The 23,409-nt window shown below is 45.7% G+C and overlaps 1 protein-coding gene across 1 annotated transcript in view; it reads left to right on the top strand.

The window, feature by feature from the left end:
• Nucleotides 1-21,830, top strand: part of LOC137095508 (CREB-binding protein-like) — a 40,625-nt gene extending 18,795 nt beyond the window's left edge. The window contains exons 18-31 of the mRNA XM_067462262.1: nucleotides 1,041-1,280; nucleotides 2,912-3,000; nucleotides 5,105-5,185; nucleotides 7,248-7,304; nucleotides 7,528-7,605; nucleotides 8,989-9,056; nucleotides 11,488-11,638; nucleotides 13,886-14,032; nucleotides 14,263-14,376; nucleotides 15,096-15,261; nucleotides 15,370-15,537; nucleotides 17,153-17,314; nucleotides 17,719-18,000; nucleotides 18,421-21,830. Coding sequence (XP_067318363.1) covers nucleotides 1,041-1,280; nucleotides 2,912-3,000; nucleotides 5,105-5,185; nucleotides 7,248-7,304; nucleotides 7,528-7,605; nucleotides 8,989-9,056; nucleotides 11,488-11,638; nucleotides 13,886-14,032; nucleotides 14,263-14,376; nucleotides 15,096-15,261; nucleotides 15,370-15,537; nucleotides 17,153-17,314; nucleotides 17,719-18,000; nucleotides 18,421-20,805 — 4,188 coding nt within the window. The 3' untranslated portion in view covers nucleotides 20,806-21,830. The remainder of the gene's footprint in view (nucleotides 1-1,040; nucleotides 1,281-2,911; nucleotides 3,001-5,104; nucleotides 5,186-7,247; nucleotides 7,305-7,527; nucleotides 7,606-8,988; nucleotides 9,057-11,487; nucleotides 11,639-13,885; nucleotides 14,033-14,262; nucleotides 14,377-15,095; nucleotides 15,262-15,369; nucleotides 15,538-17,152; nucleotides 17,315-17,718; nucleotides 18,001-18,420) is intronic.
• Nucleotides 21,831-23,409: the final 1,579 nt, after the last annotated feature.

The following is a 23,409-nucleotide window of genomic DNA, read 5'->3' as shown; positions in this document are numbered from 1 at the left end:
GGTATGTGGGCCCTCCTCATAAGTGCACAGCAGAGTAACTTAGCAGCAGTGTGATCCAGCACCAGTAGCCAAAAGTGATAAAAAGAACAAAAACACACAGACCAATACTATTTCATAGGAAGCTTATAGCAAAATAATATGGTTGCACTATTTATAAGATCAAGGTTTGCACAACATAAATAAAGTTCTTTATACTTCCTTCCTTGCTTTCATGCTAGGCTTCGTTCTCATGCAGAAAAACAGCTTCGTTCTCACAGAGCCTCCTGTCACACCAAAGTTATACAGGAGCTTCACACAGTCGTTTTTTTACACACAGCAGCCTTCACACACAATGGCCTTCGATCTGGGGCTTCTCTCACATCAGGTCTACTAACACTGAGGCCTTTCTCTCACTGAAGCCTTCTTACACTGAGGCCTTTCTCCCACTGAGGCAAACTAACACTGAGGCCTTCTCATACTGAGGTCTTTCTCCCACAGCGACCTCTCACAGACTGAGGCTACTAAGCTACAGGCACACCAGCTTATATTGTACTGCTTTTATTTATTTTGGGAATTTTTATCCTATCCTTCTCACTTCTGAAGAGGGACTCGGGACGGCTTACAGTAGGCAGGCATTAGATGCCAAAAAGCAATACATTAAAACACACAGTTACAATTAACACAATTAATACAATTAGCTTTTGCTGACTCATTGTATTCATTTAACCTTTTCAGTGCTTGACTCACATTTTTGTAATTAAAAATACCTAGTTAATATTTAATATTTCTGATAGTCAACCTTCATGGAGACCCTGGGGGTCCCTGCCTGGGGGAGAGGCAGACCAGGCTGGTTAGATGAGAGAACCACCCCGTTCTGCTCCGGGGAGGGGTGGGGGATTGGAAGCCGGTTTGATGTTGGCTCAGCATTGACTCCTGACAGTGGAGCTGCCCTTCCTCCCCCTCCTCTTCTCCTCTTCCTGCTGCTGCCTTTGGGGTCCTCTCAGAAAAACTGGGTCCTCACCGAAGCCGACCTCTCCCTCTCCCCCTACCTTTCTCTGAAGGACTATTTTGATATTGTGAAGAGCCCCATGGACCTGTCCACCATCAAGCGCAAGCTGGACACAGGGCAGTACCAGGAGCCCTGGCAGTACGTGGAGGACGTCTGGCTGATGTTCAACAATGCCTGGCTCTACAACCGCAAGACCTCCAGGGTCTACAAGTTTTGCACGAAGCTGGCAGAGGTCTTCGAGCAGGAGATCGACCCCGTCATGCAGTCCCTGGGATACTGCTGTGGACGCAAGGTGTGCCTCCCTCCCTCCCTCCCCCCGGTTGGCAATGCAAATGGGAGCTTTCTCAGAAAGTGCAGACCTGGTACTCCTTTGTTCCGGCCTCTCTTTCTGTCCCTGAAACTCTTGGGCATGGGTCACATACAGTGGAGAGGAACGTTTCTATTATTATCATAGCACAGGAGGAATGTTTCTGTTTTGGATTTAAAGGCCTGATTCAAACCATGGGCTGTGTTTTTGGGAAATAATTTTGTGTAAACCCTTAAAAATATGCATTTCATGTCACAAAAGGCACTTAATGGAGAGATATCTCCAAACCCATTGGTCCAGCACAAAAAGGATCTCTTCTATGTTGCATCCATTAAAAAAAAAAGAATGTCTCTTTTACTGCCATGTTTTTCAAGAGGTCTATTGAGGTGTATTTATTTATGTACGACATTTATATCCTGCTCTTCTCACCCCAAAGGGGACTCAGAGCATCTTACAAGTTATATGTATGTACAATATATTATTAGCATAGCGCAATATTATACTGCAATGTTATTAGTAATATGAAATATAATATATAATTATTATGTTATATTGCAATATTATGATCAATATTAGATGTACATACAATATATTATATTATTGGCATAGCACAAGCATTGCATAATATTAGTATTATATATTACTATATTACTATATTATACTGTACATCTATACTGTAAAATTATTAGTAATATGACATGTAATATATAATATATAATTATTATATTATTATATTGTATTTCAACATTATGATCAATGTTTTATGTACATACAATATATTATATTATTACCATAGCAAAATATTACTATTCTATATTACTATATTGTACTGTACCTCTATACTGCAATATTATTAGTCATATGACATGTAATATATAATATATAATTATTATGATATTGTATTACAACATTATGATCAATGTTATATGCACATACAATATATTATATTATTAACATAGAACAATATTAGTATTATATATTACTATGATGTATTATTATACAATACTGCAATATTATTGATAATATTACATGTAATATATCAATATATATAATATATATAATTATTATATTATTATGTTGTATTACAATATTATGATCAATATTATATGTACATACAATACATTATATTATTAGCATAGAACAATACTAGTATTATATATTACTATACTATACCACTATACTGCAATACTATTAATAATATGTAATATATAATATACAATTATATATTACATGTAAAATTACATGTAGAGCAGCAGGGTCAAACCTGCGGCCCTTTTCCAGGTGGTTGAGCTTCCAGCCTCCAGAAGCCCCTGCTTCCAGCTTGTGCAAAGGCTAGGAATGCTGGAAGCTGGAGTCCAAAACACTGGTACATAGGTACTCAGTGAAGTGTGTTTAGTTTCCAAATGCTGAGTCACAGCTGCCTCAGTCTCTTGGACAGTTTGGATTTGAGGGCTCCCATGTTTGGTGTGAGGATGCCTCCATCAGTAGAGTGTCCACAAAGATCTAAAGTGGTAAAACACCAGGAGATAGATAGAGGAACAGTGTGTGTGAAAAGGGCTTGTGGCCGAGGAGACCCATCTCCCTTTGTTCCTCTCTCTCTGTCTTCTCTTTTGCAGTATGAGTTCTCTCCCCAGACCTTGTGCTGCTATGGGAAGCAGCTCTGCACCATTCCCCGCGATGCAGCCTACTACAGCTACCAGAACCGGTAAGCCCTTCTTCTCTCCGTCTCTCACTTCACTGGAAGCCAGGACCAGGGGGGCATGTGGTACTACCATATTGACTTGAGTCTCTAATGCGTACCTCAATTTTCAAAACCCTGAAACAAAAACAAAAAACAAAAAGAGCATTTGCTGCCACAGCAACAAAAGGTTCACTCCTTGTAATTCGGCCAAAAGTGTTGCTGCCTGCTTAGAATTCCTTCTTTAAAGCACCAAAACTTTCAGCAATTGCAAGGAAAACCTTGGGGTGCATCTATGCTGCAGAATGAATCTGCTTTAACTGCCTCAGTTCAATGTTATGGAGTCATGGGAGCCGTAGTTTTACAAGGTCTTGAGCCTTCCCTGGTGCCTCAACAAGTCTCAGGATGGCATAGCATTGAGCCGTGGTCATTAAATGAAAGATGCCATCCTTCAAATAGGAGCTCCGCTTCCCCTGAAGCAGCTTCCCCTTTTGGTCCAGTTCTAAGGTGATGGTGTGACCTGAATCTAATGCTCAGCCTCATTTTGGCAAGGTCACTTAGCTCCTAAAAGGTAAGCATTCAATTTGGGTCAGTAGTCCACGTGGAATCTGTGTGGCACATTTGCAAAGTGGCCCTCTTCTCATGGGGCGCTTGGGGAGATGGACAAATTCAAGCCATCTGGACTATCCCAGCGGGCAGGACCGCATCTCTGTGTGTCTCCCCTTTCCTTCTTCTTGTTCCTGTTGTTGCTTTCTTCTTCCTTTTTGCAGCCTCTTCTGGGCAGCTTCCTTTGTGTTGCCGTTCATGCTTTCCTTTCCTAGGCATTGCGCCAGGGCTGCCTTGTTGGGGAGGGTGGCATTTTTCTCCCAGGTCAAAAGAAACCGGGGTCCTGCGAACATGGCTTTTGTGTAGTTTTTGTGCCTCACCAAACTACACATCCCGGATTCCATTGTATTGAGCAATCACGGTTCAAGCAGTTTCAAACTCCATAATCAATCAGTGTAGATGCACACAAATTAAACATTTCCCCCACCTGCTGAAATTACATCCCCCCCCCCTTTTATAAGCCCATGGAATATATGCAATCAGGACTGGAATGGTTCCTGAACTATGATCTCAGATTGTGTGGGGTTTTTTAAAAAAATAATAGTTTGTAATGTTTAGATGTCTTTAATTTTATGTTTTTGAGGTATATGTTTATTCTATTTATGTCCATTTATGTGGCATTTAATTGTTGCCTATTGTAAAGCCGCTCTGAGTCCCCTTCGGGATGAGAAGGGCAGGGTATAAATACAATTAATAATAATAATAATAATAATAATAATAATAATACATTTTAATAAGTTTTCAAGGCTTTAATGCTGTTAATATATCATTCTGTTTGAATGTTTGTGTATCTTCAGGTTTTTCATTTATTTATTTATTTAGTCGTGTCAGGAGCGACTTGAGAAACTGCAAGTCGCTTCTGGTGTGAGAGAATTGGCCATCTGCAAGGACGTTGCCCAGGGGATCCCTGGATGTTTTGATGTTTTATCATCCTTGTGGGGAGGCTTCTCTCATGTCCCTGCATGAGGAGCTGGAGCTGATAGAGGGAGCTCATTCGCGCTCTCCTCAGATTCGAACCTGTGACCTGTTGGTCTTCAGTCCTGCTTTCACACGGGTTTAACCCACTGCGCCACTGGGGGATTTTAAATAGTTATTGTTTTGGATTACTGTAATCTGCTTAGAGAGGCAAAAATGGGGTATGAATAATAGTAGTAGTAGTAATAGTAATAATAATACTAAAATTGTGTAACAGGCTCCTAGTCAGTTGCAAAGCCTCCTTGGATTGAATAATGGGTGGCTATGGCAAGATAGCCTTTGGCTGCCTTTCTGGGCCCAGTTCGTCACTGGGCAGACTGGAGGCTCTCCTTTTCCCCTTGTCGTTTGCTTGTCTTTCTGCTCTGTCTTGTCTTGCTGTCTGTGTCTTACGACTGCTTCTGTCTGTCTGTGCTGTCTGTCTGCTCCCCTCCCCTCTGTCCACCAACTGACCAACGCTGCTTCCCTCCGGCCACGCTGACTGCTTCCTTTGCTTGGCCGGCCATGTCTTGTGACGGACCAGTTCACCCCAATATGGCCTTCTTGCTGACAGGTACCACTTCTGCGAGAGATGCTTCACTGAAATCCAGGGGGAGAACGTTACCCTGGGCGATGACCCGGCTCAGCCCCAGACGTAAGTTACCACTCATTAAAGGAATAAACAAGCAAGCAAACTAAAGGCAGCATTATGGGGCCCAGGCTGAACCCAGCAGGAGGGAAGGGGTGCTCTGCTTCCTTTGCCAGCCTTGCCCTCATCGGGGTCAAAGGCCTGCAAAGCAGATGCCCTCTGCGTTTCAGGGGGAGGCTCTTTGAAGTCGTGCTCCGGAGATCCCACACAACGGGACCTGAAGGGACAGCCCTTGGGGGTCTCCTCCGACCCTGAGATTCGGTTAGAACGGGCTCCAACCTGAGCCTCCCCACTGCCCCAGCCCCTCTCTTGGAATGGCTGGAAAGTTAGAATATCATTGGATTGCTGTGAGTTTTCTCGGCTGTATGGCCATGTTACAGAAGCATTCTCTCCTAATGTTTCGCCCACATCTATGGCAGGCATCCTCAGGTTGTGAGATCTGTTGGAAACTAAACAAAGGAGGTTTCTATATCTGTGGAAGGTCCAGGGTGGAAGAAAGAACTCTTGTCTTGTGAATGTTGTAATTAATCACCTTGCTTACCGTTGCAAAGCCTTGCAGCTTCGAGGTCTGGCTGATTCACATCTGGGGGAATCCTTTGTTGGGAGGTGTTAGCTGGCCCTGATTGATTCTTGTCTGGAATTCCCCTGTTTTTATTTTTGTTCTTTATTTGCTGTCCTGATTTCAGAGGTTTTTTTTAATACTGGTAGCCAGATTTTGTTCATTTTCATGATTTCCTCCTTTCTGTTGAAGTTGTCTACATTCTTGTGGATTTCAATGGCTTCTCTGTGTCCAAATAATATGTGTTCTCAAATAATATGCTGTTGTGAAATGGATTGAAGAAGGGAAAGCTAATGATCAGATAAAGGAGAAAATGGACAGATTCCTAGACTGGCTGCACTTAAAATGCTTTGTAAAGTTGGAGGGGGGGGGGAGGTAAAAAGGGGGCAAAATGTAATGGTTTATGGATGTATATAAAGTAAATTTATTTCTATGTATTAGATGGATATCATTGCAATAAAAAAAACATTAAAAATGAAATAATATGCTGTGTCCAGGTTGGTTTATCAGATTCTCCGCTATAGCTGACTTCTCTGGTTGACTTCTCTGGTCCTTGCTGAACGTAGCATTGGTTGCATTTTCTTAGCAGGTCTATAGATAGTTTGTAGGTTGTGTTTCTTCATCAGCTAGAATGTTATTGTAATTATATTTATTTGGGAAGTCCACACATTACGAAAAGAGATAGGTTCTGTAAGCTTGTTCTTTAATTTGTATGTAAGTCAGAACAGGTACATTTTTGAAGTGCAGCTAAGCCAAAAATGTATGTCTTTTAGCTTTGAAAAGCATAGGAAAGGGTGAACACTCCTATGATGTTTCCTTTGCTGCCTGTGCCCCTGTTCAGAAGATTTCACCTCACTTTCTGTCCTTTGATAATTGAATTTTGAAAATTTTGGTTTGTTGTGAAAAGAAGGATTGGAGATAAAGCTTTAGTGGAGGCACCTTTTCCCCAGGAATTGATTTTCCTTCCTTCTGAGGGAGAGATTTCTCTCACTTCCTGTTGGCTCAGCCTCGTTCCTACCTAGAAGTCATTTGTAACTTGGGGACTGCTTGTACTATATCCTATTTTAATTTTTAGACTTCTTGACACAGAGATGAAATTGGGTTTTTTCTCATTTTTATATCCATATTTTCCTGCCTTTGCTTTGTTTTCAATTTGTATGATATCATGTTTGCTGCTTGCCACTTGTAGTTCCAATAATAGGAGAAAAAGAAAGGCAGATAAAATAATAATAATAACAACAACAACAGTCCTAAACGCTTGGGAACTGTTTGACTTGTGATTTTGTGTTACAAAATCCAGCATATATGTCTCATTTATTGTGTCATACTGTGTTTTTGTGTCAGATTAATAATAATAATAATAATAATAATAATAATAATAATAATAATAAATGTATTACCTCCCTTTCATTGTGGTATAGCTGTTTTATAGGAACCCCTTCTCTGCTCTGGGGCCCTAACTGAAGCAGAACTGCAATTAACCCGTTCCCTGACTTTCTCTGTTTACAGAACGATATCAAAAGATCAGTTTGAGAAGAAGAAGAATGACACGCTGGACCCAGAGCCGTAAGTGTTCACTGGTCAGCAACCAAAAATGATTACAGGAAATGTTTTGGGCCTTTTGTGGCAGAACAGCACTAAAACAAAAAGCAGGTCCTAATCAAATTGCGATATTTTAGAATTCCAGTGTTTTACAATACTCCATACTGCTGAAAATGGTTTCATTTTTATTATTCCTTGTTCTCTTATATATATATATATTTGCTTTTTTTCTTACTTTCTTGTTTAGTTTTGTGGATTGCAAGGAATGTGGACGGAAGATGCACCAGATATGTGTCTTACACTACGATATTATTTGGCCTTCAGGGTAAGTGGCTTCAAAGACAGACGGCTTTGCTTTGGAGAGCGCTTCACTTGAGCTTCTACCCAGAAGGCCCTGAATTGGGTCTTTATCTGTGAGGATTGTTGTCTCAAGAAGAGAACATAGTGCAAAGATATCTGTTATTATTATTATCATTACTACTAGTGCTGCTACTATTAGGTTAGGCACCCAACTATGCTTGGGTTACATCTTTTGTAACGTTACATACTAGAAAAGTCATTGGTTTTTTCCCCAGATTTAATGAATGGTCCCATTAAAAAACGCATAAGGATATGGGGATAAACTAAAACTCCCATCATCCAGGGTCAATTTCCCCCAGAACCAGCCACTATGCAGAGTTGGTCATCATAGTTCTGTGGTGCTAGATTTGGTCCAGATCAATCGTCAGTAGGAGTCACAGGGCTCTCTGGAAATGGGAGCCATCTTGGAAATCGCACACAAACATATTTTCACTTTTATTAGAGATATAGATAGACATAGATATAGATATGAGAACACAAGAACACTGGAAGACAATCATCCTCGGAAAGCGAGGGATCGCCTAAGTAAGTAAGTAAGATAAAGATAGATATAAAGTAGCCTAGGAGCCCTTGATGGTGCATTGGGTTAAATCACTGAGCTGCTGAACTCGCTGGCCCAAAGGTCAGTGGTTTGAATCTGGGGAACAGGGTGAGCTCCCACTGTTAGGCCCAGCTTCTGCCAACCTAGCAGTTCGAAAACATGTAAATGTGAGTAGATCAATACATACCGCTTCTGCGGGAAGGTAATGGCATTCCATGTAGTCATGCTGGCCACATGACCTTGGAGATGTCTATGGACAACGCTGGTTCTTTGGCTTAGGAATGGAAATGAGCACTACCCCTCAGAGTCATACACGACTAGACTTAATGTCAAGGGGAAACCTTTACCTTTGGTACCCAGTGATTCTTGTGTTAGGGATTCTGTAATGTTGTTTATTAGAAATAGTCTTTGTATTTTAAGAATGGTCCCATATGACTCTTTGGTAATATGGTAAACATGGATGACATTGTGTGGTCCACAGTGCTCTGAGATTGTGGGTGAACTATAACTTCAGTCATCAATTATCATTTCCCCTCAAACTGCACCAGTATGTTAAGATGGTCATGATGGGTCTGTATGGCAAGTTTGGCCCAGATGTATCATTGGCGGGAGTCGGAGGGCTCTGTGGATGAGGGAGCGATCTTAGAAAATACATAGATAGCTAGGTACGTTCATATGTAGTTTGACTTTTATTATATACATAGAAGATAGATGATAGTGCTGATGATGGTGATGATGATTGCTATTATTGCCAGTGTGGTGGTGAAACAGGTTCACCCCAACTCAAACTTTGGTTGTTCTTTTTAGTTTTGTCTGTGACAACTGCTTGAAGAAAACCGGCCGAACCCGTAAAGAGAACAAATTCAGTGCCAAAAGTAAGTGGGGGGTCTGCGCCTGGCACCTGGACCTCTTTTATTTTTAAACCAGGATGGATGGTGGGAGGGTGAGGCCCCTGGTTGGGTAGGGCTGCCAGTCTCCTTGGGACAAAGTGTTCAGAGGGACCCCCTGTTCCCAGTCTGGGGCTCTTCAGCTGTTTTGCCATTGAACACCCACGCGCTGTCTGCTGTCTGGCCAGAGATGTCAATAGTTGTGGGGAGCAAAACATAAGGGGATCTGTTTCCTGGACTGCAGAGCCCAGAATCACAGTGGCCTCATTGGCAAATGACCTCACCTCCCCCCTCCCCAAAGAAAAGGAATTTGGTTAAGATCTGATAGAGCACTATTTCCCAACCTTTTTTTGAACAGGGACCACTCTCCCAACATTAGTACCGAAAGGGTTACAAATTAGTTTTTGATCAACTTTAGATTCGGTTTGGTTGTTTGGGGTGCTGATTCAGAAAATTGCATTGGATAGACCCCATCAGCTCAAGTTTCTGATACAGAACATATGCCATCCAGTAGTTGCCATCTGCTCGCCCATAGAAAACCATATGTAATAAGCTAGAGCCGGTACGGTTTATCCAATACAATTTTCCGAATCAGCACCCCAAATAACCCCAGGAACAGGCCTAAAAATAAAGACACCAAGAAAAAAATGTTTGGTGCAGCTGTGTTATTATCTGTGGGTTTTGTTAACACTCATGTAAAAAAAAAAGTAGGGGAGGGGGCTGAATACAAAAAGTGGAGCTGCTAATAATAATAATAACAACAACCACAGCAACAAACTTTGGGGGACTAAATTGTCTTACAAAGGGCTGGTTTCCCATTACAACTGATTTGTGGCAATGGGAGCTAATAATAACAACTACTACTACTACTAGTAGTAGTTTATCTACTACGAGTTTATCTCAAAACTTGGCTTTTCCGTTGCGCCTTTGGAGAGTGATATGATATTCCCTTTGTTGTTCCTCCCATAAGGTTTGTTCTCATATTGCACTTTATATTGCACTTCCCCCTCTCTGTTTGAAGGCCTGTCTCCACTATTCCGTCTCCTACTTCTTTATCTCTAATCTCATCCTGAGTTTTATTATTTTAACTTGCATATGTGGCCCGCCCTTGGGATTGATTTTACATTGTGTTTAGTTTGTGCTGTTTTTATTGTATTCTTATGTTTTTATTGATTTAATTGTATTGTGCGTATTGTTGTCTTGGTTTATTTTACTGTAATGTACTGTTGGGCTTGGCCTTGTGTAAGCCACCCCAAGTCCCCGTTGGGGAGATGGTGACAGGGTATAAATAAAGTTTATTATTAATATTACTACTACTACTACTACTACTACTACTTCGGGGTACTAAACAATATTACAAAGAACTGCTTTCCAATTATAACTGATGTGTGGCAATGGATGATGATAATAATAATAATAATAATAATAATAATAGCAAATCCTCTGGCATAAACCAGTACAGGTGGTCCCAGTGGTCATTGGCACACTGGGTGCTGTGCCAAAAGATCTCAGCCAGCATTTGGAAACAATAAACATAGACAAAATCACAATCTGTCAAATACAAAAGGCCACCTTGGATCTGCACGCATCAATCGAAAATACATCACACAGTCCTAGACGCTTGGAAAGTGTTCGACTTGTAATTTTGTGATATGAAATCAAGCATATAGATCTCATTTGCTGTGACGTACTGCAGTTTTGTGTCAGTAAAATAATAAAATTTTATTTATTTATTTATTTATTTATTTATCGTTGCCCCTGGGCAACCATCATCATCATTATTATTATTATTATTATTATTATTATTATTATTTTATGTCTGGTTGCCCCTGACATAAAATAACAACAACAACAACAACTTTGTGGGACTCTCCTCTCTCTTGCCCTCTTTCAACGGCGCCAGAGAAGCCATGAGAGAGCGAGGGTAGTAGCACTGGCCTCCTTCCTTCCTTCTTTCTCTCCCTCTCCTTCTCTCTCTCACTCTCAACCAATGGCAGCATGCACCCCCGGCCATGGACCTTATTTTAGGTCTCACAGCCCATGGATTGGGAACTACTGTGATAGAGCAACACACTTAGAAAGCATATACACTACCTTTGAGACTGAGAGGGAAAAGTTGGTAACATAAGCTTGTATAGACGCAAGCCCTACAACAACAATTAACCTGGACTTCAACTACACCAGGCACGAGCAAAATTCGGCCCAGGTTGGCCATGCCTGAACTACACTGTCAAATTAATGCTATTTGACACTACTTGGTGAGGCACCAGCACTTTTTTGCAGAGAAAGCTAGAGACCTTGTGAAACCACAAGTCCAGTGATGCCATAGCATTGAGCTATGTCAGTTAAAGTGGTTTCAAGCTATGTGAATTCTGTAGTGCAGATGCATTCTCATGGCCTGCCTCCCTCCCTCCCTCAGGGCTGCAGGCCACCCGTTTGGGGAACCACTTGGAGGAGCGGGTGAACAAGTTCCTGCGGCGGCAGAACCATCCGGAGGCTGGGGAGGTTTCGGTGCGTGTCGTGGCCAGCTCCGATAAGACAGTGGAGGTGAAGCCGGGGATGAAGTCACGGTGAGTGCCTTGGGCTCGCTTCCTTCCGATTGTGCGGTGAAGGAGTCAGTGCCGCCATCTGCCTCTGGGCCTTTATCCCCCTCTATTTGGCTCCAGCAAGAAAACCAGAGGCGAGGGGCAGCGCTTGGGGGCCAGTCCCAGGGTCAGTCCTTTTGGGGAAGATGCAAGGTCACTGCTTCGAATCAAGTACAAACCAAACTGCTTTGCCCTTGGAAGACTCTCTCCCTCTCCCTAACAATTTTAAAAGCTACATTAAAAGGAAAATAGAAAAAGGGGAGAAATCTGAGAGAATATAGTATTAAGAACTATAGAACTGAAATATAAAAGGTGCAAAAAACAAAGAAAAACACAGGAATAAAGCATAGGAAAAAGAATAAGAATCATAGAATCGAAGAGTTGGAAGAGACCTCATGGGCCATCCAGTCCAACCCCCTGCCAAGAAGCAGGAATATTGCATTCAAATCACCCCTGACAGATGGCCATCCAGCCTCTGCTTAAAAGCTTCCAAAGAAGGAGCCTCCACCACACTCCGGGGCAGAGGGTTCCACTGCTGAACGGCTCTCACAGTCAGGAAGCTCTTCCTAATGTTCAGATGGAATCTCCTCTCTTGTAGTTTGAAGCCATTGTTCCGCGTCCTAGTCTCCAAGGAAGCAGAAAACAAGCTTGCTCCCTCCTCCCTGTGGCTTCCTCTCACATATTTATACATGGAAAAAGAAAAGTAGTTGACTTCTGATTGATCTTCATTCAGCTACAAATAATATAGGCATCTCCCTCCCGGTTTCTTACTGTTTAATCATTTTGTTTTTTCAAAAGTTAAAATTCGCAAATCCCTTTCTTCTTCATGCAAAAAGTCAATGCAAGGTTTCCAGTCATTCAAAAATGCTTCCAGCGTCCCTTCCTTTAATAAGCAAGGGAGTTTATCCATCTTGGCCACGTCTCCCATTTTTGTCATCCAGGCTTCTGTTGGTGCTGCAGAGTTCCTCAATTTCTCTGCAGAGAGCAGACTGGCTGCTGTGATCATATATTGCAACAATCTCCTGCAGTCCTTTAACTCACTTGAAGTAGAAAAGTCTCAGGTTTGAACTGGATATTTTCCCCCAGAAATTTTTGAATCATCATATACATTTGTACTTGGAAGATTCAAAGAAGTCGCCCTCGATACACAGGTTTATTATATTGTCATAGGGCAACACAAGGACAACTTCTTTGATTCTTCCAAGGGCAAATGCATATTATGATGATTCAGAAACTTGAGTGAGTTAAAGGATTGCAGGAGACTGTTGCAATATATAATCACAGCAGCCAGACTTCTCCCTGCACAGAAATGAAGGAACCCAGGTTTCTCCTCAATTGGGACCCAAAGCAGTGAACATGTAAACAAAAACATTACATAGCAAAAGGCATAACCATTGAACCACAACATATCCAAAAAAATTATAAAACGCACGACACATGTCATAAGTAAGTGCAAATCTGATTGTGAATCCATGCATTCTGATTATACCACTGTGTAAATAGTTCAGCGGTGAAAATTAAAGTCTCCTGATGGTTTTTGGGTGAAAAACTAAATCTGTGGGTTTCCTAAACAGCTTGTGGAGAAGGTCAGGCATTGCCGTTGTACTATGCTGACCAGCTGGCTAACTAGTTGGCTCAACGTTTCTGCTCTGAATGGACTCTGCTAGGTTTTACTTGCCTCTGTGTCACTGCTTTGTCCTGGGAGGGCATGAGTGGAAAACTATAAGTCACTTCACGAACCTATCTCCCAACACCCTCTTGTTGCATTGACTCAAAACCCAGAAACTCCAAAAAGGATGCCTGCTGAATGTCCGGCGGCCACCTGCTTAGAGTCCCTTCCTTAAAACTCAAAGTGTTAGAGCACCAAAACAATGGAAAAAAGGAAACCTTGGGCTGCAAATCTGCTATAGGATGAATGCACTTGGTTCAATGCTATGGAGACCTGGGGGATGTAATGTTGCAAGGCCTTCAGGCTGACCCAAACTACAAATCCCTGCATCCCATAGCATGGAGTCAATGCAGTTGAATGAGAGATGAACTCCCTCCAAGCGGAGCTTCCTCTTTGACTTGGGCTCAGTGCTATGAAGACCGACTGTATGGTGCAAACCCCATGCGCACCTGATTGTGGGGAGGTCATTCAGCCCCCAAAAGGCTCAGGGTTTGCCCTTGGCAATCGCAGAAGCCTCTAAGGCTCCGGCTCCCTTCTTCTTCAAACACCGCTCTTCCTTACAGGTTTGTTGACTCTCGAGAGATGTCTGAGTCTTTTCCCTACCGGACAAAGGCCCTCTTTGCCTTTGAGGAGATTGATGGGGTAGACGTCTGTTTCTTTGGGATGCATGTCCAGGAGTACGGCTGGGACTGCCCCCCTCCAAACACCAGGTGAGGCTTCGGGGAGTGGTGGGAGGCCCCACCTTTCCCTCCCTCCGTCTGTTCCTGCTCTCTGTCCCCTCACTAGTCTGGTAAGAGAAGAGGGCCATGGTTTCCCTGAGGAGAAAGACAGCAGGGACCCTGGAGTGGCCCCGCATGTTGTGGCCCTCAGGAAGCACCCTTGCTTTCTCCCTCCATCCTTGGCTGAGCCTCTGCCCACCACCTCCGATCTCTGGTTGCAGGCGCGTCTACATCTCCTACTTGGACAGCATCCATTTCTTCCGCCCAAGATGCCTCCGAACCGCAGTATACCACGAGATCCTCATTGGGTACCTGGAGTACGTTAGGAAACTGGGGTGAGTGTCCTATTGGGGGGTCCCTTGGCAGCTTGGCCTATTGGTGCCTCCTCCTCCTCCTCCTCTCTCCCCGACGCTAATTCCCCCAAATTGGAGGCATATCTGGATTGATATATTTCATTATGTTCTTACCTTAATTGTTTTTTTGTTTTAATGGATTTTTTTTTTGCTTTGGTGTCTTGTGGACATTCAGTCCCATATGTAAGCCACCCCAAGATGGTGGCAGGGTATAAGAATAAAATCGTTATTGTTGTGTTGTCGAAGGCTTTCATTGCCAGAATCACTGGGTTGCTGTGAGTTTTCTGGGCTGTCTGGCCATATTCCAGAAGCATTCTCTGCTGACATTTCGCCCACATCTATGATAGGCATCTTCAGAGGTTGTGAAGTCTGTTGGATACAAGGCAAGTGGAGTTTATATAACTGTGGAAATGTCCAGGGTGGGAGAAAGGACTCTTGTCTGCTCGAGGCAGGTGTGAATGTTGCAGTTGGACACCTTGATTAATGTGAATTGCAACATTCACACTTGCCTCCAACAGACAAGATGCTATCGATGTGGGTGAAACATCAGGAGGGAGTGCTTCTGGAACATGGCCATACAGCCCAGAAAACTCAAAGCGACCCAATTGTTGTTGTTGTTACATAGAGGGAGGCGGGGGGTTCATGTGCACACTAGGGTGAAAGGGACTGACCAGAGGGCTTCCTGCTTTGATGCGCTGCAGGTACGTGACGGGCCACATCTGGGCCTGCCCTCCCAGCGAAGGGGACGACTACATCTTCCACTGCCACCCTCCCGACCAGAAGATCCCGAAGCCCAAGCGCCTGCAAGAGTGGTACAAGAAGATGCTGGACAAGGCCTTTGCGGAGCGCATCATCCACGACTACAAGGTGGGGTTCTGGAGGGGCCGGGTGGGGCAGGGGCAGTCTGCCTGGTGCCACGGAGTGACTGCCCCACACTGGACGTGTTAAAGACGCAGGGGACCGCTCTCTCCACAGGACATCTTCAAGCAGGCGACGGAGGACCGGTTGACCAGTGCCAAGGAGCTGCCGTACTTCGAGGGCGACTTCTGGCCCAATGTGCTGGAAGAAAGCATCAAGGAGCTAGAGCAGGAGGAGGAAGAGAGGAAGAAGGAGGAGAGCAGCGCCTCCGGGGAAACAACAGAGGTGACCGGATGGGAGGCCAGGGTTAGGGAGGGAGGGCGGGCTGGAGGTCTGGCCTTCAGAGGCCAAAGGGCAGCTTGAGTGGCCTCCTGCTGTGCCTTGCCAAGGAGCCAAGGGACAGCAAGAGATTGGGAGACTTGGAGAGGAATGTGGTGGAGCTTCCCTGGCACCCCACTCCCTTCCCTATACCCCCCCTCCCTCCTTCCATCCCTCCCTCCCTCCTTTCCCTTGACACAAGGCAGAATATCCAGGTACTTTATTGTTTATTTATTTATTTACTATATTTATACACCACCCTATCCTACCCTGAAGGGGACATACAATATATTATATTATTAACAAAGCACAATATTAGTATTATATATATACTATGTTGTACTACACCACTATACTGAAAGTACCTGGCTATTCTGCCAATGTTGTTAGTAATTTTATGCACCACCCTCTCTTACCCTGAAAGGGACTCAGAGCAGCTTACAAATCATATGTATATACAATATATTGTATTATTAGCAGAGCACAATAATAGTATTATATATTACTATATTGTACTACACCACTATACTGAAAGTACCTGGCTATTCTGCCAATGTTGTTAGTAATATTACATGTAATATATCTATAATATAAAATTATTGTATTATTATTTGTATTATATTTTATTACATTATAATATAATGGTCAATATTATATATGCATGCAATATATTATATTATTAGTATAGTACAATATTAGTATTATAAATTACTATATTGAACTACCCCACTATACTGAAAGTACCTGGCTATTCTGCCAATGTTGTTAGTAATGTTACATGTAATATATCTATAATATACAATTATTATTATTATATTATTATATTGTACTATTATTTGTATTATATTGTATTACATTATAATAAAATGGTCAATATTATATGGGCATGCAATATATTATTAGCATAGTACAATATTAGTATGATATATTACTATATTGAACTACACCACTATACTGAAAGTACCTGGATATTCTGCCAATATTATTAATAATATTACATGTTATATATAATATACAAATATTATATTATTATATTGTATTATTATTCATATTATATTGCACTATGGTCAATATTATATGTCCATGCAATATATTATATTGTTAGCATAGTACAATATTAGTATTATATATTACTATATTGAACTACACCACTATACTGAAAATACCTGGATATTCTGCCAATATTATTAGTAATATTACATGTTATATATAATATACAAATATAATATTTTTATATTCTATTATTATTCATATTATATTGTACTATGTCAATATTATATATACATGCAATATATTATATTGTTAGCATAGTACAATCTTAGTATTATATATTCCTATATTGTACTATACCTCTATACTGCAATATTAGTAATATTACATGTAATATATAATATACAATTATTTTATTGTATTATTATTAGTATAATATTGTATTACACTGCAATATTATTATCAGTATTTTATGTATATAAGTTTTGGAAAGCATAGAGTAGCTTATGCCCAGAAAAGGCCAAGGGTTTGGCTTTTTGAGATTAAATGGCACGGTGCGTGGCAAGTAGAGCAGCCTGCTGGCATTTTGCAGGGGAGCCAAGGGGACAGCAAGAATGCCAAGAAGAAGAACAACAAGAAGACCAACAAGAACAAGAGCAGCATCAGCAGGGCCAACAAGAAGAAGCCCACCTTGCCCAATGTCTCCAACGACCTCTCGCAGAAGCTCTATGCCACCATGGAGAAGCACAAGGAGGTAAGTGGAAGTGGGGAAGCACAAGGAGGGAAGTGGGGGGAGGGCCTTGGGGGGGTCCCCTTGGAAGCCAGCCGGACTCACTGTGGCTGGGATTTCTAGAAAATCTTTCAGGGTATTTTGATGTCGCAACAGTCCCAGCAAGCTGTGCATCCAAACTAAGTGCACCTGGATGAGTAATGTGTTTGAGATAGCAGTGGATGACATCTTTACAAGAGACTGAGGCCTTGCTTTGAGAAAGTGGGCCAGAGTCAGCTTCACTTGGGAGGGGGGAGGGCAGTGTTTAAGAGGCCAAAGGACTCCCCTTCCTCCTTCCAGACCCCAGTTGTAAGGTAGCGCAGCGCACCCCATCTCCTGCTTTGCCCACTGCAGCAGTACTCTCTGACCACCCCCTTCCCCCCCCCCAGGTCTTCTTTGTGATCCACCTCCATGCCGGCCCTGTGGTCAACACCCTGCCACCCATCGTGGACCCGGACCCGATGCTGAGCTGCGACCTGATGGATGGCCGCGATGCTTTCCTGACCTTAGCCCGGGACAAGCACTGGGAGTTCTCCTCCTTGCGGCGCTCCAAGTGGTCTACCCTCTGTATGCTGGTGGAGCTGCACACCCAGGGCCAGGACCGCTTTGTCTACACCTGCAATGAGTGCCGGCACCATGTCGAGACGCGCTGGCACTGCACCGTCTGCGAGGTGAGCAGCAGCAGTAGGAAGGGAGGCTCTGCTTGGCCCTCTGAGGGAAGGAGCTCTGGAGGACATGCACACAGTCGCTCTCCTTGCTCAGGATGTTTTCCTGGAATGGGCTGCCTGTGGGAGTTTTGGTGGGGGAGGCCCTTTGCGGCCTCCCTTTGCTTGTGTTTCTTTGCCACACACAGCGCAACTGGATCCCAGGCTCAGATCTCCCACCTTGGGGCAGTGGCTAGTCTGAGGCAACTGAGGGGAAACCAGGGGGAGCTCTGGGAAGGCAGACTCAGCTGAGCCTTGCTTGGCTGCCTTTGGGTTGGAGGTGCATTGGTTCCTCCCTTTTGTGTATATTGAGTCTGGCTTAAGGGGGGAAAGTGGGGTCCAAATAGTCTTCGTCAGCACATTCACACGCCTCCTCCTGCCTTTCAGGACTACGACCTGTGCATCAACTGCTACAACGCTAAGAACCACGAGCACAAGATGGTCAAGTGGGGCCTGGGCCTGGACGACGACGGTGGGGGCAGCGGCCAGGGCGAGGCACAGTCCAAGAGCCCCCAGGAGTCGCGTCGGCTAAGCATCCAGCGCTGCATCCAGTCCCTGGTGCACGCATGCCAGTGCCGCAACGCCAACTGTTCGCTGCCCTCTTGCCAGAAGATGAAGCGGGTGGTGCAGCACACCAAGGGCTGCAAGCGCAAGACCAACGGTGGCTGCCCGGTCTGCAAGCAGCTGATTGCCCTGTGCTGCTACCACGCCAAGCACTGCCAGGAGAACAAGTGCCCCGTGCCCTTCTGCCTCAACATCAAGCACAAGCTCCGCCAGCAGCAGATCCAGCACCGCTTGCAGCAGGCCCAGCTCATGCGCCGAAGGATGGCCACCATGTCAACACGCGTGCCTCCGCAGACACAGCAACCGCCACAGCAGCAACAGCAGAGCTTGCCTTCGCCTACCTCAGCCACCCCCGGGACTCCCACGCAGCAGCCGCCCAGCGCCCCACAGACCCCGCCCCAGCCCTCCCCTGTCAGCATGGCAACGGCCGCCTTCCCCGGCAGGACTCAGGGTCCCCCGCTGCCACCGGCCCCCCTCTCATCTGGGAAGCCTGCCCCCCAGGTGCCCGGCCCCCCACTGCCCCCACAGCCACCCCCTGGAGCTGTGGAGGCTGCCAGGCAGATCGAGATCGAGGCTGCACAGCAGCAGCAACAACAACAGCAGCAGCAACAGCAACAACAGCAGCAGCAGCAGCAACAGCAGCTCTACCGAGTCAGCAGCAACGGCCTACCCCCTGGGCGCCTCGGCCTGGTCAGCCCTGCATCCCTCAGCGCCCTGAACACCCTCCAGCAACAACAGCAGCAGCAGCAGCCTCCGCAGCAGCTCCCGCCTCCACAACCCCCACCAGTTGGCCTGAGCGTGGCGCGCCCCGGTTCGGCTGGCAGTGGCCCCATGATGCCCGTCTTGGGTTCCGGCCAGTGGTCCTCAGCCGCCCCCATGGCCCAGGCAGCCCCCCTGCAGCCAGGGATGCCACGGCCGGTCCTCCCGATGCCTCCCCAGCAGCAGCCGCCTCCTCAGCAGCAGCAGCCACAGGCAGTGGGTGTCCCTCGGATGAGCGGTGCGCAGTCAGCCCCCTCCCGCAGCATCGCCCCCAACGCCCTGCACGAGCTGCTCCGGACCCTCAAGTCCCCCAGCTCCCCCCAGCAGCAGCAGCAGGTGCTCAACATCCTAAAGTCCAACCCACAGCTGATGGCTGCCTTCATCAAGCAACGAACAGCCAAGTACGTGGCCAGCCAGCCGGGCCTCCAGCCCCCGCAGGCCGGAGCCCTCCAGCAGCAGCCACCACCGCAGCAGCAGCAGCAACAGCCTCCACCCCCACAGGGGCTCCACGCTCAGCCGGGCCTGCAGAACGTGGGCACCATGGCGGCAGGGGTCCCTCGGCCGGGCCTCTCTCCCCAGCAACAAGGGATGGGGGCCCTTGGTGCCCAGGGCCAGGCCCTCAGCCTCATGAACTCTGGCGGCGGCCACGGCCCCAGCATGGCCGCCATGAGCCCCCAGTACCGGGAGATCCTGCGCAGGCAGCTGCTCCAGCAACAACAGCAGCAGCAGCAACAGCAGCAGCAGCAGCAGCAGCAGGGGGTGCCCGGGATGGGGGCCCATGGCCAATTCCCTCAGCCCACCGGCCCCGTGGGATACTCCCAGGCCGCCTTGCAACAGCAGCAGCAGCAACAGCAGCAGCATCGGATGCAGCAGCAGCACCTCTCCCTGCCTATGGGGCCGATGGGACCCCTGAACTCTCTGGGCCCCGAGGGCAGCCCGAGCCTGCAGCAGGCCCTCCAGCAGCGGCTTCTCCAGCAGCAGCAGCAACAGCAGATGAAGCCCCCGCCTGTGCCCCCTCTGATGGGCTCCCCTGGGGGGCCCCCCAACCCCATGAGCCCCCAGGGGCACCTGCTGCCCGGACAGCCCCCCAGCTCTGCAGGGCCTGCACCCCCCCTGCACCCTGGACAGCCCCCCCATGGCGGCCAGGTGCGCTCCCCGGCCCCGGTCCAGTCGCCCCGCCCCCAGTCACAGCCCCCTCCCCCGCACTCGAGCCCCTCCCCCCGTGTGGCCCCTTCCCCGCAGACGGGCTCCCCGCTCTCGCTACCGGGGCTGGCAGGGGGGCCTTTGGACCCGGGGCACCTGGGGGGAGGGCCTCCCCCCGAGACGCAGAGCGCCATGCTGCCCCAGCTGAACCCTCCCAACCGGGGCGTCCTGCCGGGGGACCTCTCCCTGGTTGGGGGGGACGCCTCGGGGGGTGACACGCTGGAGAAGTTCGTGGAGGGCTTGTAGCCCCCCCCCCTCGGCTTTCCATTTGGACCCTTTTGGGCCGGAAGAGGAAAGGGGGGCCTCGGAGGAAGAGGAGGAGGCTCTGTTTGGACCCATCGGGAAGGACCCATTGCTTGGCCCCCGTTTCAAAACAAAGAATATATATTTTTTGTTAAAGCCAACAGATGGCTCTTCTTTTTGTTGTTCTTGTTGTGGGTTTCTTTCTTCTTCTTCTTTTTTTAAAGTTTTGTTGTTACTGTTGAATATTGCTTTTTAAAAAGGGGGGGAATTAGTCCATTATATCCATATTTTTATTTGTAATTTCAAGACTAAGCGTTTGCGTTTAACGGAGAAGAAAACCGATATCCAGAAATGCCACATCCTGACACATCCTTCTTCTTTTTTTCGATCGAAAGGTTTCTTTCCCGTTCCGTCTTGAGCTCTGCAGGCGACCGAAAGTATTATTATTATTCTAATTATTCTAATTATTATGAATTGCCCTCAGAACAGATAGGAATCGGCTCTTGCAGACTCGCAGACGCGCACACAGCCTTTGTTGCCGATGCAAAACCTATAGCTTCGTATCTGGGGAAAGACTAGTTTTGGATGTATAAAAGGAAAGAGAGGAAGAGGGACGGTCATTTCCGGGCCCATTCATATTTTAACAGGGAAGAGATATATTCTTTTCTTTAATTCTTTGACGTGAAACTTGAAACGAGAAAAAGCAATTCTAGTGTAAATCATGCAAGCTCTAAAATTCCTATAAATATTTAAAGAAATCCAAGATTCAATCACTGTATAGACTGGGGAGGGGGGACGGACTCATTTCTTACTTCTCTTAGGCATATTGTTCAATAAACGGTGTGCAACAGACAAAGAGGGTGGTCCTTGAATCCATGTACATGTTATTAACTGAGTGTTTGGGGACTCTTTTTTTTTTTGTTATGAAAAACGCTGTTTTCAACATTGTATTTGGACTATGCATGTCTCTTTTTTCCATTGTATATATAGTATTGCTTAAAAGTGATATAAATTACTGAAGTTTTTAACATGGATTCTGTTCTTTGAAACCCGTGTAAGAATGTTTTTAGGTCTTATTTATTCTCTCAGAGCCATGTTCTGGGTAAGGAGGCCTGGATCATCCCTCTGCTTCCAGAGCCCAGCCTTTCTCCTCTTCCTCCTCTTGAGCTGAAACCCCTCTGAAAGGTCCAGAAGGGTCACTGCCCCATAAACCGAACAAGAGAGAGCGCTGGATGGAATAAATGCTTCACCCTTGTGGGATTTTATCCTGAAACTTATTTTTTTAAGGGACGGCAACGAAGGACGACCTCAAAGCAACTTTGCTTGATCCCAATGCAAGGTCCTCCCAGAAAGAAGTCCAGAAGAAATAGGGGCCGCCTTCCAGATATGTCCAAGCGCCCGAGACTGCTGTTTCCTAAAGGCAGGCATCTTTGGCCAATCAGGAGCCTCATTGCCTCCCTCTCTTTGGCGGATGCGGGAAAATGACACTGGCATGAAGGTGGCTAGACAGCTGTGGATGAGCACAAATCATGCTTCTTGGCAGAGGGTTGGACTGGATGGCCCACGAGGTCTCTTCCAACTCTTACGATTCTATGCTTCCTTCTTTAGTTCCCGTTATAGCTCATGGAGGCCCCTGAGGGGCCCAAGGCACTGCTTTCTAAGGCCCAGTTCAGGTGCCAGAGGCCCACTTCCTTTACCTAAGGCAGCACTCAAAGAGCAGAACCAATTCCCAAGGTTTTATGCCCCAGCAACAGCAAGAGTATCCCTCTGGGCAGCTTAACCAGGAAATCCCAATTGCATAGCTCCCCATGAGGTTCTTCCTTGGAAGTCGCTGGACAGCCTCACCTCAGAAGTGGAGTGGGCAGATCAAAAGAAAACCTTGCAAAATGGCACTACCTAAAAGAATCCTCCACCTTGTGCAACTGTGGAGCAGAACAGACAACTCCTCATCTGTATGCTTGTCCGCAATGTCCTGCCTCATGTACAGAGGAAAAGTTGTTTGAAGCTACAGACAGTGCAATCGCTGTTCCCAATTTTTGGTTAAAAGATATTTAGCTGCTTGTGCTTATTCTATTTTTTATCGGTTTTTAACTAATTTATGCAATGCTTTTGATACAAAATAAATAAATGCCTCACATCTGACTCCCAACGCCGCCTCCAACTCACACATAATGCACTTTTGAAGCCTGAGTGCTCCACTGATAAACAGGAACAACATAAGGAATTCTAATCTATCTATACACATAATAAAAGTGAAAAATGTGTATGTAGTGGAGGTGTCCACTTACACAGACTCCTGTATCCACAAAGAGCTATACTTTCCACCATTCAGGAAACATCAATGGCCCTCCCTCCAATGCACACTGCAGGTTAATGTAAGCGCCACATCCCAGGGTTCCTTTCACTCTCCATTGGTGTAGAATTTGCATGACCCCCACACACTGACTCTCGCTTAACCCTTTCCTACCATTTCCTATGGCACACATCAAACAGGAGTTTGGGGGACTGACTTAACAGGATGGAAGTTGTAGTTCACCCTGCTAATTCTAATCTATATAAATAAAAATGTAATGTTCGTTTTTGGGATTAACAGAACTCAAAAACCAC

This window comes from Anolis sagrei, chromosome Y (assembly GCF_037176765.1).
Source record: "Anolis sagrei isolate rAnoSag1 chromosome Y, rAnoSag1.mat, whole genome shotgun sequence".
In the NCBI taxonomy this organism is placed as follows: domain Eukaryota; kingdom Metazoa; phylum Chordata; class Lepidosauria; order Squamata; family Dactyloidae; genus Anolis; species Anolis sagrei.
This window is presented reverse-complemented; position numbering and strand designations above follow the sequence as displayed.